The sequence below is a fragment of the Nelumbo nucifera genome, chromosome 8 (assembly GCF_055504915.1).
Source record: "Nelumbo nucifera cultivar China Antique chromosome 8, China Antique-T2T, whole genome shotgun sequence".
Classification (NCBI taxonomy): domain Eukaryota; kingdom Viridiplantae; phylum Streptophyta; class Magnoliopsida; order Proteales; family Nelumbonaceae; genus Nelumbo; species Nelumbo nucifera.
In genome coordinates this window covers 17,207,376-17,223,384 of record NC_142656.1, presented here as the reverse complement: position 1 = coordinate 17,223,384, position 16,009 = coordinate 17,207,376, and the positions used below count along the sequence as shown (strand labels likewise).

Genomic DNA, 16,009 nt, shown 5'->3' with positions numbered 1-16,009 from the left:
ATCTTTGCAAGCCATTAAGAAGACCCACAAACATCAAATATCTTGGTTAATCAGTTATTTACATATTTCAGTTGTGACGAAGGGGAGTCACTGATTGAGGAATGGGAATAGGTGTCAATTCACAAATCTAAGATGGCCAAAGCATCATGACACCTACCAAAAAAGTTATCGCGCAAATCCTTCAATTGAACCCTATAGGCTATAGTATAGAGAACGTCATTAATGTGCCCACATTGATTCTATGTTGATAAAAGTGATCAATGATGGGAAATAATGCACTATACAACCATATTTTTTAAGGGTGCAACTTGGGCAGCCCAACCTGAGCCCAGACGATCTAGCCCACAATTTTATACAGGTTGGGCTTAGATGTTTTGTCCGGGCCTGCCTCAAAAGTCTTGGCTTTTTAATTATTTTGGGGGTAGTCCATCCCCCAACCCATAGCAGGTGCAAGCGGGATTCGATTTCAAGTCTCTGCTATGATCAGCATGAGACCTTATCAATCAGCTGGATTGATTGACCAACCCAAACCTGAGCCTAACCCGAATGTACCAAATTTTACTGTAGGCTGGGCTTAGGTTGAATAATTTGGGCTTAACCTTGGGCCTGGGCCGGGCTCAGACTTTAAGCTCAATTCTTAGAATTGGGCTTGGGTGAAGCTAAAACCTGGCGCACCCCGTCTAAGTTGTACCTCCTATATCTATTGTAAGTGAGCCGACGAGGCAATGACCCAGTAGCTGAGTTGGTCACTCAGCATCACTCAGATTATGGAGGCACAGGATCAAACCCACAACTGTAGGTTGAATGGTCGAATCTCATGGTTTTAACTGCAAAAGGTAGATAAGTGTAAAATGCCAACACAGGCCAACCTGAGTTGCACCCCTAATGCCAAGTGACCATCTCAGCTACTCTGGGTCATCGGCTGAAATACATATCAATTCCATGGGAAATTAATCCTGGCAAGTATGCTTTTTTTTTTTTTTTCATAATGTATGACTTGTGTAGAATTGGATCGGTGATTATTATAGGAGGGATAACAAACAGAAAGTATGAATAGAAAACAAGTAGTAAGTAGGGCTGTAAGTCAGGCCGGGTTGAGGCCAACCCTAGCCCAACCCTAAGTTTTAAACCCCCAACCCTAATCCTAACCCAACCCAACCTTAATCCTAACACTAACTAAATTCCTTCAACCTTAACCCAACCCAAGGTCAACTTAGGGTTGGGCCCAACTCAACCTTCTTCCCATCCCTTAAAATCTCATACAAACTTCTTAATCTCAGATCTTAACTCAAGTTTCACTACATATATTAATCCTATGTTTAATTAGTATTTGTTTGTTGATGTTTTTCTTGATTCTTTAAGTACAAAATTTGAAAAAAAAAGGTATTTGAAATGACTATAGTTTATTATGAGTTATGACTTATAATAGATCTTTTATGGACAACAAGTTATGGGTGGCAAACAATAGAGAGGAGATAAAGAATAAAATATTCAAAAAACATAAAATATGTTATTAAGGTTTTAGTATTTCCAATTAGGAATAAGTGAAGTGATTATCTTAAAAGAAATAAATGATAGTATGTGGTGGGGGCTATACAACTATCATGCATCTAAACAAGTTAATGTATGATATATCACACATATAACATATATTTATATATGATATGTACTATAGAGTTGGGTTCGGGTTGCCCAAGGGGTCAACCCTAACCCAACCCAAAGTAAAGTCGGGTTCATAAATTTCAATCCTAATCCTAACCCGAGCATCAACCCGACCCAACTCAGCCCGACTTTTTTGGGTTTGGTTTGGGCCAAACCGGCCCAAGTTGCAGCCTTAGTAGTAATGAAGAGGGGAAAGAAACAGTAAAAAAATTAAATAGAAGAGGGAAAGAAACTCATAGTACACCGGTTTTGTCACTCCCATTAATTAAAAGGGAAAATTCCCAATTAGTACCTTGTACCTTGGGCCTAGTGCCACTTTGGTTCCTGAACTTTAAAATGCGACAATTCAATACACGAACTTTCAAAACATGTCAATCTAGTACCCTGTTAACCAGCCGTTAAGTGACATTTGAAAAGACACAAATGTCTTTCGGGTGTCATCTAATTTTCTTTATCGACCATCCAAACATTGACAAAAAATGAACAGTTCCAAATCCTTGCCTCTTCTATTCAAGAAAGTTGGGGTCACGTCTCAATGGGCATTCTGGTGACTCCAACTTTCTTGAATAGAAGAGGCAAGGATTTGGGACTGTTCATTTTTTGTCAAGAATTAGATGACACTCGAAAGACATTTGTGTCTTTTCAAATGCTGCTTAATGACATTTGTTCATTTTTTATCAACATTTGAATGGTTGATAAAGAGAATTAGATGACACTCAAAAGGCATTTTTGTCTTTTCAAATGCCACTTAACAACTAGTTAATGGGCTGGTTAACGATAGTTAGTGGATTAACACGTTTTGAAAGTTCGGGTGCTGAATTGTCGCATTTTAAAGTTTGGTGACCAAAGTGGCAGTAGGCCCAAAGTGTAGGGTAAACATCGAGAATTTTTCCTAATTAAAATTCTCATTTTAATGGCATATAATGTGATTGATTTATTGTTTAAAAATTTGTTAAATCATTGTATATGTGGCACTCTCAAAATGAGGGTTAAAGTTTTCTTTTTAAATGAATACTAGTTAGAACCTTGATGCATGGGCTTTACTTATCAACAAAATTGAAGATGGAGCTCTATGACATTTCCAATTAAATGGTGTCCATCTAAGTTCAACTCAATTATTATTTTTTAAATGAATGCGATTCGTGGGCTTTATTTATTAGCAAAATTGAAGATGGAGCACTATGACATTTCCAATTAAATGGTGTCCATCTATGTTCAATTCAAGTATTAATTTTTGGGGTTATGTATATTTTTATATTAACTTTAAATTGATATTTATTTTTAATTTATCTTATTCCTTTTATTAACTAAACTTTTTATTATATTAATAAAAGTATTTTTATCATAACAATAATTAATAATAATTTTTATTTTATTTAACTTACTAAATAATTTTTATTATGATTAATCATTTTTTATTTTTCAAATGGAATATAAATGGATTGTAATTTTAAATGGAAGTAGATTATTTAGAAAATAATATATCCTTGAATATCTCAATTTCAATATAATTAATCTTTACAGATAATTATAGTTTAATGGGGATGAGAGGGAATTAGTGGCATGGTTATTGAATGAGAGAGTTAATGGCATAATTAATGAGGGGTGATTATTAAAAGAGTTAATGGAAGAGAGAGAGAAAGAGAGAGAGAGAGGGAGAGGGAGAGAGAGAGCTTAAAGGTAATTGGTCACTTGAATTATTTTGTTCAATTTTAAAATTAAAAAAATTCAAAAAGAAACCAGAAAAAAAGATAGGTGCCTTTGAGAAGAAACCTAAAAAGAGATAAAGTGGCTTCAAGAATAAAACATAAAGTAGGATAGTGCCAGCTTGGCACATTGCATTTTAATATATAGATATAGAAGTGCTTATATTGGAGAGAAAGACCATTAAATACCTAATATAAAATAAGTGCTTATTTTTCACTTGAAAAATCTGTGTCCAACGCAAATAAGTGCTTATTTGATTAAGCACTTGTTTTAAGAACTTATCAATAAGCGCTTATTTTTCAAATAAGCACTCCTAAACTTGTAAAGGCCTAGCTACACTAGGGGTAAGGTTTCGAGAAAGGGGAGGCGGATCTTCCATCGCACGTGGACTCCACGTTTGCAAGGGATTGCTAGTTGGCTTGCATTAATAAAGCTTCATTAATGAGGCATGGGAGGGACCAGGACCAGAGGAGAGGGAATTTCCATAGCATTGACACATGGACCATTGATACGACGTTCCAAATAAGATCTAAGGCATCCAACTAAAATTGGGATTTGCTCTATTTGCCCCTCATAAAGCGCACCATACACTAACATACACATCCCACCATGTATTGGGAACATCTCCCATGAATAATAAAACACAAGTATGAGTGATTTAGTGTGAGGAGCAGATCCCCACTCATCCAACGGAATGGGGGGGGGGGGTTCATGACTCATGATGACGCAGCTGAGTTCAGCTGACATCTGATAAGTATAAGTGGGATCCCTCCCCTCTGAAGGGATTATAAATATCCCCCCTAATGACATTAAAGGCAAGTCACACGGACCTCACAACATGTTCCAGCCGCATATCGGGAACATCTCCTTTAATTGTATGTTATTATTCATGGTAGATGTTCTCAATACCTAGTGGGATGTGACTGTGAGGTCGGCGTGAGGACCAGATCCCAATTCATTAAAGGTAGAATAAGGGAACTGTTTGTTTGAGAATTCAGATCTCCAACCCACATGACACTATAGCACAGCTATACATTGGAAACATCTCTCCATGAATGGTAACATGCAAATAAAGGAGATATTCTCAAAGTACAGCTATAGTGAGCCTTGGGTAGGGTTCTTGTGAGTAGGAGATCCAAGCTATCTAAACAAACCCTTGGAAATAACTCTCACTCTCATGCCTCTCCCTGACACAAGACCGGACCCCTATTGTATCATCAGGCAGCCTGAAACTTGCCTCTTATAGAAACTTCTATATATAGCTCAGAAGATCTTAGAAGCATGGTTTTTAAAAATGAACCGGTCAGGGGTCCGATTGCCGGTTCGAACAGTCCGACTGTTCGACCCGAACGGCTGGCCCATTCTAACAAAAAAATAAAAAAATTTTAAAAAAATTGGAAAATGGTCAAAACCATTCGAACGGTTCAAATGGTTAACCAGCCGGTTCAGCGATTTACTGACCAAAATCAACGGTTTTAGGGAAAAAAACGGTTTTGAGGGAAAAACAGATCCCGTTTTTCAGTCCAACCGTCCAGTCTGGTCCAGTTTTGAAAACCATACTTAGCAGAGCTTGCATCAGCCTCCAGATCTTGACACAGCACAAACATTTTGAATGCCGACAATGTGTCCTTTGTTTCCAAAGCTGAAACCAAAAGTATGTTCTTGAATTTCTGGTTTCATGCTCCATAAGTCATCTATAATTTCTTTTTATTTCATTGGAATGTTTTTTGTAATAGCTGTTGTTTATTAACTTTTCTGGTCGTAGGATGTTCAACTTGCTTTAAAAAGTGATTGAGGCATTTTATTTTTTACAAAATAGCGATTTTTAGAAGCTGTTCTTTATTTGTCTTTCGGATTTGATTAAAAAAATGAATAGGACACTTTATTGTTGAGCTTCACATTTGAATATATATTCTACATTGGAAAGGGATAAGAGAGGCAAGAGACTTGATAATATGCAAGATTGGTCCATAACCTAATAAGTTTAATTAAGCTTTTGGGTTAGAGTTGGTATTAAGTCCTATGTGTGTATGTTTGAGCTCTCGGATTTTGGTGACTCCTGGCCTTGGCTCCCCCAACAAGTAGTATTAGGGCTAACTGTTCAACTGGACTCAAGTTTTAAGGTGACTCCCATGGATCTGTCGTTTCCCATGGGTTGGGCGTTAGTGCTTTGCAATTGTGATTGGTGACTCGCATGGCTGAGTGTGCTCAGATGGGTGAGTAATTGGTGAGTGTTGGCAACTGGTACTTAAGTGTGGGCTCCCTGCTATGGTATTGAGCAAGGGCTCTTGGTTAGATGCTTGTGATGTGTGTTAAGCTTGATGATGTCTTAGTGATTTCCATTTGGGGGGAGTGGTTGATGTGAATGATAAGAGACTCGCACATTGGGAGGGATTGCTGGGATTTATGTATGAATAGTTGGTGACCCACATTGCAAACGGATAGGAGAGTAAGGTTGTCAATGGCTCAGATCTGGGTCGGGTCCAGGTGGAACCGGAACTGAATTGGACTTGATATGGTCTGTAATTTAGACCCAGAATTGAACCGATCAGTTCTTGAAACAATCAGGTTTGATCCGATTGTTGAAAATATTATATAAATAATAATTTATTTAATATATTATACATTTAATATATATTAAATTGGTTTGGGATTAGGTGGAACCGGTTCCAAACTGATAAGATTCGGGACAATATAACAGGAATTAGAACTGATCCATCTGCTATAGTTCCTAGAATCCAAACCAACCCAATCAGTTTGGTTCCATCGAGTGCATCATGTCCAACCCGATCCATTGACAATCCTATAAGAGAGGCAAGAGACTTATATACATGATTGGCATACAACCTAATAGCTTAAGTTTTGGGGTTAGAGACTTAAAGGTGTCTAACTCATGTATCCCTTACTTTGTGTATGGGCTCTTGGGTATTGGCGAATGGTGACTCTCTTAATTCCCCTTCATTTGTTTGGTGCATAGCATTGATTTTTAGAATCTATGATTTACCTGTGTTTCAGTTTAGTCAACTAAGTAGGAATTAAAAAAAAAAACATCTTTTTGTTTATTTTCTGGCATAAAAAACACTAATCGCTTTTCTTAAAATTAAGGGTACAACTTAGGTGGGGCCATTCAATTGGCCCAGCCCGCAATACATAGGTTAGGTTTGGATTCAAAAGTTTACGGGTTGATATTGGGACTAGCCCTTAAGTAGCCCAAACCTGGCCCAAGTATTGGAACATAGAGTGAAGAGTGGGAGCATTGAAAAGAAAGAGGCTTCACCTATTTATAGGACGGGAGTCTCGTCTAGGGATACGAGTATGTCGTTCACACGCTGTTGGAGCCCCGATCCAACTGTCATATTTGTAGTTTACACGTTATGTGCAGATGGTCGGCAATGTGTCTGCATTGACAATCAATCAACTTGGCCACGTGTAGCATCCAACGGTCTTGTCTTTGTACATGACATCTAGCATGCCTCCACCTGTATATCAATGTGTTACGCTTCCTAAATTGATTAGACAAACATGTGCCATGAGTTTGTATGCATGTATCAGCTTGGTTCGGTCACATACATTCTTCTGAGTGAAGTGTTGGATTCAGCTATGCCATTGACTTTATTTCTCAGGATGAGGTGACTTTTGTCAAGTCAGAAAATCAGCTTGGGTTGAAGGGAGTGCTGCACGCCATGTCTGGGTCTGGTGAGGGGACTAGATCATCTTCTGAAGTAAAATAAATTGATCATTATGCCCCTAGGTGCCATACCGTGGCCTCTGATTGGTAGTTGGTTTTTACCACATCATTCCATGGTATAAACAGAAAAGGATTTTCATGTTTTCACACACCCATTGAATTGAAAACATATACCATAAGAGGTAGAATGGAATTAATAGGATACGTACCCTCATAAGCATAAAATTAAACATTTATGTTGGCCATACATATCCTCACTTCACACAGATCATTTAAATGTGTTCTAAATGTTTAGTCTTAAATTTAGTGTTATAAACTCCCATCCTATCATATGCAATCCTTCATTCAATGGCTTTTTAAGTATATGTAGGGCAGTATCTTAAAACTGCCTTTCCAATAATTTATACCTTGGATCCAAGTATCCAATCAGTCAATTTAGGCCAAATATTACCCATCTTAATACACCAAAATCATAGTAGTAATTATGCAACTAGCCAATGATCCAATAGCTGAGCTTGTCACTTGGCATCACTTCAAGATAGGAGGCACAGGATCAACCACTGCAGAACTGCAAATTCTCAGTGACGATAGCCAGTGGATTTCACATTTAGGGGTGTCAATTGGACTGGATTTGGTCCAATCCGTTCAAGTCCATGTGAGTCCATTATAAATGGCCCAGGTCCAATCTAATCCAATGAATGTTTTGGACCAATTTGGAATGGTCCAATTCAATGTCTGAACCATCAAATCTGTTTAAATTCATTTTGATTTAGATTGGTTTTAACCCAAACCCAGTCCATTGACATGTATTCTTATCTTGTATCAACGGACCAAGTATTGACTTAATCCAACCCAAATCCAATATAAATTTGTTACAGATGGACCAGGTCCAATCCAATCTAATAAATATTTTGGACCAGATTGGTCCAATCTAATATATCTTGTTGGTCCGTCCAATCCATCCAAATTAATTCGTCCATCGACACCCTTATTCACATGCACCCCACCAGAGTCCAATGTGTATTATGTAATACCCAAGAAAGAAAAAATGTAACTAGTGAAATTCTCAATAGCTACCACGACCCCATAAGAGGGTTTATACCATCTCTGAGGAGGAAAATGAAATCCAGTGTCCTAGACAAGGCCCTAATCCAATCCTCGTTTCTTGCCAATAGCCAAGTGAGATGACCCAGGTCTGTATTCCCAACGCCTAGTAATCAATCCATTTACAGTTCTCGTATGAACATTTCAAGGATACCCCTAGTAACGGCCCAAAATCATTAATGTTCCAACTTCCACATTACATAGGTGTTCCACACTCGGAAATCGGAATAACACCACTTTACAGGTTCAGAAGCGTAATATCCGATTCAAGTCCATAAACCATGAATTAGCTGAAGAAAAAAACAGCCACATAAACACAAAAACCATGTGAAGCAAAAGCAGGTTGAACGGTGCAACCCAAATAAACCATATATACAATTCCCATAGCTCCAGAGAAGCGCACCTGTAGATCATGCCAAGGAAGTATATTTACACTTTCTGGTTCATTGCTTGCAAGAAAGCTTCACATATGGCAGATTCTTGCTTTCCCCACACTTGAGAAATATTTACACCATGTACATGGTTGTTCACCAATTGTTGTAAGGATATTTACATAGCATCCTCTCATGCTTAATTGAGAACTACTCAGGTCGAACACTTATAAGATTAGGGAGGAAAATTGTCTGAAGCTTCTTCATTTCACTAGCTGTGACCTTGCATGATTCCAGAGACAGCGACCTTAAGTTCTTTAAAGGCCTCAAATGCTGCAATCCCGCATTGGTTATACGTGAATTTGAAACATTAAGGGAGACCAACGCAGTCAGTCCTGTATTTTACACGATGCTAGAATTAGAAACATGTAATAAACTTGAGATGCAGCACTAGTGACAAGTTAAGAACAAGGGCCCATGCATATGGCATTGGACAGACGGAATGGCAGAATGCAGCCGACCCCATATAATTTAAGGGGATCCGTCCCTCTCAAATCTCAGTTTCATGGATTCTATGTACATTTTTTGGTCCAAAAGCAAGCAATTGGACGAAGGAAGTGATCCATATGCACATACACCGTCTGGATTGACTACATATCCCAAGTCATAAAAACATGCCATAGATCACAGCAATTAGCCAGTCAAGTATTTGGCAGAGGAAACTCCCAGCTCGACCTACCAATTGAATTGTTCCACATGTACTGCATAAATACGATGGGAACTCCTACCCTGATGTCCTCTGTAAATTTTAAACGAATATAAATAAAGAACAATTCTTCAGCTTCATGAAAGTGAGCATACCTGAAATCAATTCCAAGGTTTTGTCTGTGAGGTTGCAGTTTTGTGACAAATTTAGTAGTGCCAAGGAAGTAAGATCCTTGATATTCTTCACACCAACATCAGTTAACCCTCCACCACATATCTCTAGGGAGCGGAGGTTCTTGAAATCTGATAAAGCACAAAAACAATTATTCAAGGTGAATAATTCAAAGAACCCAATGGTTTAATTGACGAGATATACTGATACACATATATCAGTGTTTTCATGATTTGATTTCATTTAATATTGAATTGATTCTTGATGTTAGATGACTCGGCTATATCAACCAGTGAAACTTCCCAGTGCACCTCAGCCTCGTTAGCCATAATATAAGGAATGCCTCAACCATTGAATCAGAATTAAAGGTACATAGAAATTGAGTATAATTTCTCCATTGGAGCTTATTTTATTATATTTGTAATTTTGTACTGAAGAAAGTATTTTTATTTTATATGTTGCTTTCTAACCATGGGTATATATGAAGTTTATTACTCTCAATATATAATAGAAAAGGGGCTTCATACGCATCCCAAGATTGACTCTCTCAGTAAATAAATAATAAAAATTCTCACCTTAACAGTTTGTTCAATACTAACCCATATGAAAGATGATGATAAGTAAATATTCAAGTGAATAAGATAAACATGTAAATGATAAGAAAATCAGCATATGGCCCTGCTTCTGTCAACTATTAGCATGCATCAAGAAAGCCTGAAAATGCAGGCACTACTTTGCTCTCATAATATTTTCCCAACCAAAAGCCTGCTAACAATTCTGAAGACTATTAGACTAGTAATGTTAATGCCATTTATTTTTGTGCATGCAGACGGGTATGACCTTAAGCAAAAACTAGAACAGTATAGTTTTCTTATGAAACATTTGTATACTAGGAAGTACAAAAACTGGGGATTCCAATCACATGCATGAAAACAGGTAATAATTTCCTTCTTTCCCTCTTATAACTTTTTGATAGGCATTGCAAGGATTCATTTACATCCACGAATAAACGAAATAGTAGATTAGTTAGTCTAACTTACAGCGCAAACAGTTCGTTCCAAAGTCTGTAATTCGAGCCCCAAAAAGATCCAGATGGGTCAACCCAGTCAAATCTGCAACAGCAAATGCAGTGAAATTTGAAATTTTTATGAACAGTGAAATTTGAAGTATTCATTCACATACACTTATAGAATATATGTAAAATATGTACCCCAAAAATTCTCAAAAGAATTCTAGTACATCACTACACACTAGGTAAAAATATGCACCATAGCACCAAGTGCTATCTAAGTGGATAAAATGACTTAAAAATAGAATTCAAAGTATATACAAAATATGGACCCAAAAAAAAAACTCAAGAATTCCATTACATCACTACACACTATCTAGGTAAAAATATGCAGCATATACCAGGTGCCATCCAAGTGGAAAACAATGACTTGAAAATAGAATGAGCCACTGAGACTATCCATTAGCATTTGAGCTTTCGTTGGCTGAGGCTTGAACTCAGTTCAAAATTTTCAATTACAAAAGTGACCACAGAGAGTGCTTTCTTTTCCACAAGGTATCAAACTTATTCTGATTAGACTTCCTACGTGTGAGTTGCATTGAAAACTGGAACTGCCAATTGTCAGATTCTTGAGCACGCAAATCTAAGACTGGGCTCTGTGCCTCTAGAATCCATGGTAGGAATATGTAAGAACAATGGTTATGAACTTTTTGCTACTCCATTACAACCTTTTTATTGCACAATTTGGAAGTCTTGAACTACCAAGGAAATATGCATCTAGCAAACAGCATAACCATACAACTCGAGAAAAGAAAATAAATTCTGAAGAGCCAAGCAAAAAATAGAAAAGATTACAGCTCCTTATTTCACATGTATCTCTAGATTAGAGAACAATATATATACGCAAAAGCACAGTACATTTTCAAGTTGGATAAGTTATAAGCATGCTTACTTGTAAGAGCCGCCAGACCAGTATCTGTAATTTGGCGAGCATCTAGATTAAGTGACTTGAGAGATGTCAATCCGGATAGCTTTCTTAAACCATTATCCGTAACCACAGTAAATGACAAATTTATACTTTCCAGGTTAACTAAACCTACAGGAGAGAACCAACCAATTAGGCTTTAAGTATATGATGTGAACCAAACAACAAATCAAACCCATGGTTAATCATTATAAGAATCAACCTTCAGATAAGAACCAGATATGTCTACTCTAACAAAACTGTCAGCCACAGAATTCACTGATCATGGGGTCCAAGTGTCCAACTAGGGGTGATATCATGGTCTAAGAGCTTAATAGTGTGAGGATAGCCTTGCTAAGCTTTTGCACATCCTTCCCCTTTCTTTTGCAATAAAAGTTATCATTTTCTCAAAACATTATTCAATTTGAGTTAAAATACAAATTTCATTTTATTATTTTTCTTATTTGTTAGGGTTCAACCAACATGTATAGTGTCTTGAACCCTTGGAAGACTTCAAAACCTGAGATAATAAGCATGGAAGAACTCAAAATTTTGTCCAACAAATATTGAATATTTCTTCTTCTTCATCCTCTTTCATCCTTTCTTTTCCTTCCTTTCCTAGGACAAAAATAGAGGCTCAGCCCCTCTATTTTCTGAAATTTCTTTTCTTTCTTCCATTTTTTTCATGAATACGCTTATCTTTTATGTTTTAAATGAATTTTATACATTTTTTCAGAGATCGTAAACAATTAATAATGAAAGATGGTCGGTGTTAGCTATGGAACCTAGGGAATTGTCCTAGGGTTCATGGTTTTTATTCAGAAAACAAAAAGCCATTGCCTAGGCAACTAGGTGATAGGGCACCCCCTATCACCTAGCATAACCTTGATACATTGAAATGTATGCCTCTAAGGTTCACTTCCTTTCTTCGACAATCAAGAAAAGCAAAGATAGCTTAACATGTGGAGCAATGAGTAGGCATGGCCACAGCACTTTCTTTTAGACCCTCCAATATAAATCACCCAGTGAGTACTTACCTGGGTGATTTGGTTCAATGTATTCACATGGTCACAACATTTGCAACCCTTTAATAAAACACAAATATGCTATTAATGAAGCAAAAAACCAAATTATCCACTATCTAGTGAGTGCCTGTTGTTGCTACCCCAAATGACACACTAACAACCCGCTAACATATGAGAAAATGGAGATTGCCTCTAGGGTCTACCTGACTATGACAATTTAGAAATACCAGGATAGCCTAACATGTTGAATGATTAGTTCAAACAACCACACCACTTTGATCCGACTGTCCAATGAAACACAAGCATGCTATCAATCAAATGAAAAACCAAATCACTGAAATGCGTATATGCTTGGGTAATTTGATTTTGATAAGTTCACACGGTCACAAAACTTTCTTGGAACCCTACAATAAAATAGGCATGCTAACAATCAAATGAAAAATCATATAACCCAATGAGTGCATACCTTTTTTCTACCCCAAAATGACATAAAAATATATAGAGACTACCATGTGTTGTGATGTGTTCACGTGGTCAGAATACATTTTGTGACCTTCCAGTAAAACACTAACAGTCAAAAGAAAAACCAAATCATTTAGTGAGTGCATGCTTAGGTGGTTTGAATTCAATGAGTTCACATGGTCACAACACTTTCTTGTGACCCTCCAATAAGTCACTAAAATGCTAATAATCAAATTTAAAACCAAATCACCTTGCAAATGCATGTCTAGATGATTTAGTTTCTATTAGTCCACACGGTCACAACATTTTCTTGCACCTCTCCAATAAAACATTGACATTCTATCCATCAAATGAAAGACAGAATTACCTAGTGAGTGCATGCTTGTTGTTGCTACCCAAAGTGATATACAAACTACCTACTATCATATGAAAAAATTGAGACTACCTCTAGGATCTACTACCTTGCTAGTTGATCAAAAATAAAGATCAACTACCTTACTAGGAATATAAAAAAATACGAAGCTAGCCTAACATGTGGAACAATGAGTTCACATAATCATAACATTTTCTTGTGGCCTCTAAAAAAACCCAAACACGCTAAAAGTCAAAGGATAAATCAAATCACCCAGTGAGTGCATGCCTAGGTGATTTACTTTTCATGAGAGCACAGCCACAACAATTTCTTGTGACCATCCAGTTAAACACAAACATGCTACCATCAATCAAATAAAAAACCAAATAACCTACACAAGGCATGTATACTATTGCTATACCAAATGATACAAGAACAACCCACTATCATAAATAGAGACTAACTCTATGGTATAGTACCTAATTATGACAATCAGGTAATACCAAGGTAGGTTAACATGTAGAGTGACACCTAGGCGATAAGGTGCCCATGGAGGATCACCTCACTTAATTGCCAAGATATATTTTACACGGTGCTCTTAGATACTTTTATATTCTTAACTTTCTAAGATTATAATAATAAGATGTACATTATTAAACTAAATTATTCAGTTTGATTTAAAATACTAGTTTCCTTTTATTGTTTTTTTAATTTGTTAGGGTTCAATTAAGATGTATATTATCTTGAACCGTCAAAAACTTCAAAGCCTGAGCTAATAAGAATGGAAGAACTCAAAATGTTGTCCAATCAACACAAATTGATTTTCTTCTTCCTTTCTTTTCTTTTCTTCTTTTCCTAGGACAAAAAATAGAGGCTCAGCCCCTCTATTTTCTGAAATTTATTTTCTTCCATTTTTTCATGAATATGATGATTTTCTATGTTTTAAATAATGTTTATACATTTTTTATGAAGATTATAAACAATAGCGAAAGATGTTGCTGCTTGATATGGAACCTGGGGAATTACCCTAGGATTCACACTTTTTATTCAAAAAAATCCCATCACCTAGATGACTAGGCAAGGCAACAAGGCACCCCCTATCACCTAGCCTCACATTGGCACCAGAAAACCATGGGGCCAAGTTAGGCCAAATTTGGGCCCATGTCATCTAATGAAAATTTTAATTATTTATAAAATTTTAAATTACATCACATATAATACATAAAAAAATATTGCACAAGCTCAAGCTAGGCTAGGCTTTGGGCCTGTGGCACAAAAAAAAAGGCATGGTCCTCATTTAATTCCTAGACTTAATTTGGCTTGGCTTATCTATCCTTTTGTAGATGAAGGGAAGGCCTTCATTCCCATTGTTGAGCAATATGGGACTTGGAACAACAGTCAATAGTGAGTGTTACCATTGAGTGTTGTCCCAAGTCCACCATTGCTTAGAAATGGGAATGAAGGCCTTGCCTAGGAGGACAATTCTCATAGTTGAGTTAACTCGTGTTGGCACATGAGTTGGCATGTGTCAACTAATGAGTATTTATATGTTAGAAGTTTTATATTTTATTTAGTTGGCCACGGAAAAGAGGAAGAGTCATGTGGAGATGTGTCAGGGCTGCTGTGTGTTGGACTATCTGGGAAGAAAGGAACTAGAGAGTTTTTTCAGATAGAGGAAGAAGTCTACAAGATGTTCTGGAGGTGGTCCATTTTAGAGTGTTGCATTGGCTCAAGTCTCTGGAGCTGTTTAAAGACTTTACAGCGGCTGATTTGATTAGAAATTAGAAGGAAATTGCAAGCTCAGCTCCAGCTAAGGACATTCCTCTACCTACTTGGACTCCTCCTTCTAGTAGTTTCTTCAAATTAAACTTTGATGGAAATAGCATTGGAAATCCAGGTCTCTCAGGTATTGGGGGTGTTCTAAGAAATGAGGAGGGTATGGTAACTGCTCTTTTTTCTGGACCAATTGGAGTGGGTTATTCTCTCCAGGCTGATTTTTCATCTGTTTTGGAAGGAGTTCAAAGGTTTTAAAGAGCTGAACATCACTAAACTGGTCATAGAGGGAGATTATAAACTAGTGGTGGGCTGGCTGAATGAAGACTCTGCTGGTCTCTGGAACTATAGTAATGAGAAGAGGAAATTTAAGTGGCTGACTAAGGATATTGAAATAAAATTGAACTGGGTAAAAAGAAGTGCTAACTCCTTTTCTGATGGGTTATCCAAACAAGGGGTGACTAGGGACTCTATGTTTTGGGCTCATTTGTAATCTTGTTTTCTTTGTTTGTTTTGTCTTTTGGTGGGGGAGTTAAGAGAGCTTATCTTAATGAAAGTTACAAGTTATTCATCAAAAACAGTTTTATAAAAATAAAATAAAATATACATGCATATATATTAGTATATTACATATACAATATATAATAAAGATATAATACAGATAATATTATATATATAATACATAATATAATATATTATAATATGAAAGTATTATGTATATTATATTATATTGCAGGTCAAGCCAGGCCCAGACAAGAATGATCACCTCTAGGTCCAACCAAATCAGATGGCTCATCTGCCATGCTAACAATCTAGTCTCTTGGATATGATGGCAGAACATCAATGGATCATTCAACCAAAGCTATTTGAGACCCAAAATAGGTTGAAAGTAATTTGATAGTTGATACAATGATTTGAGATCTATAATGAGCTCAAGAATGCTTTGATACATGTTAACACTAGTTATCAAAGAAAAAAAAAAAAGATAGATGTTATACTACACTGCTTAAATAGT

The 16,009-nt window shown here is 36.7% G+C and overlaps 1 protein-coding gene across 5 annotated transcripts in view; it reads right to left on the bottom strand.

The window, feature by feature from the left end:
• Positions 1–8,312: 8,312 nt before the first annotated feature.
• Positions 8,313–16,009, bottom strand: part of LOC104592555 (uncharacterized) — a 43,486-nt gene continuing 35,789 nt past the window's right edge. For 3 of the 5 annotated variants that reach the window (XM_010251983.3, XM_088893902.1, XM_010251984.3), the window contains 4 exons: positions 11,371–11,514; positions 10,450–10,521; positions 9,394–9,540; positions 8,490–8,927 (listed from right to left, as the gene is read on the bottom strand). In XM_010251983.3, the coding sequence (XP_010250285.1) occupies positions 8,743–8,927; positions 9,394–9,540; positions 10,450–10,521; positions 11,371–11,514 (548 nt within the window). In that variant the 3' untranslated portion in view covers positions 8,490–8,742. Of the gene's footprint in view, positions 8,452–8,489; positions 8,928–9,393; positions 9,541–10,449; positions 10,522–11,370; positions 11,515–16,009 lie in introns of those variants that run through there. The other 2 variants (XR_734429.3, XM_088893903.1) reach the window with 2 other exon arrangements.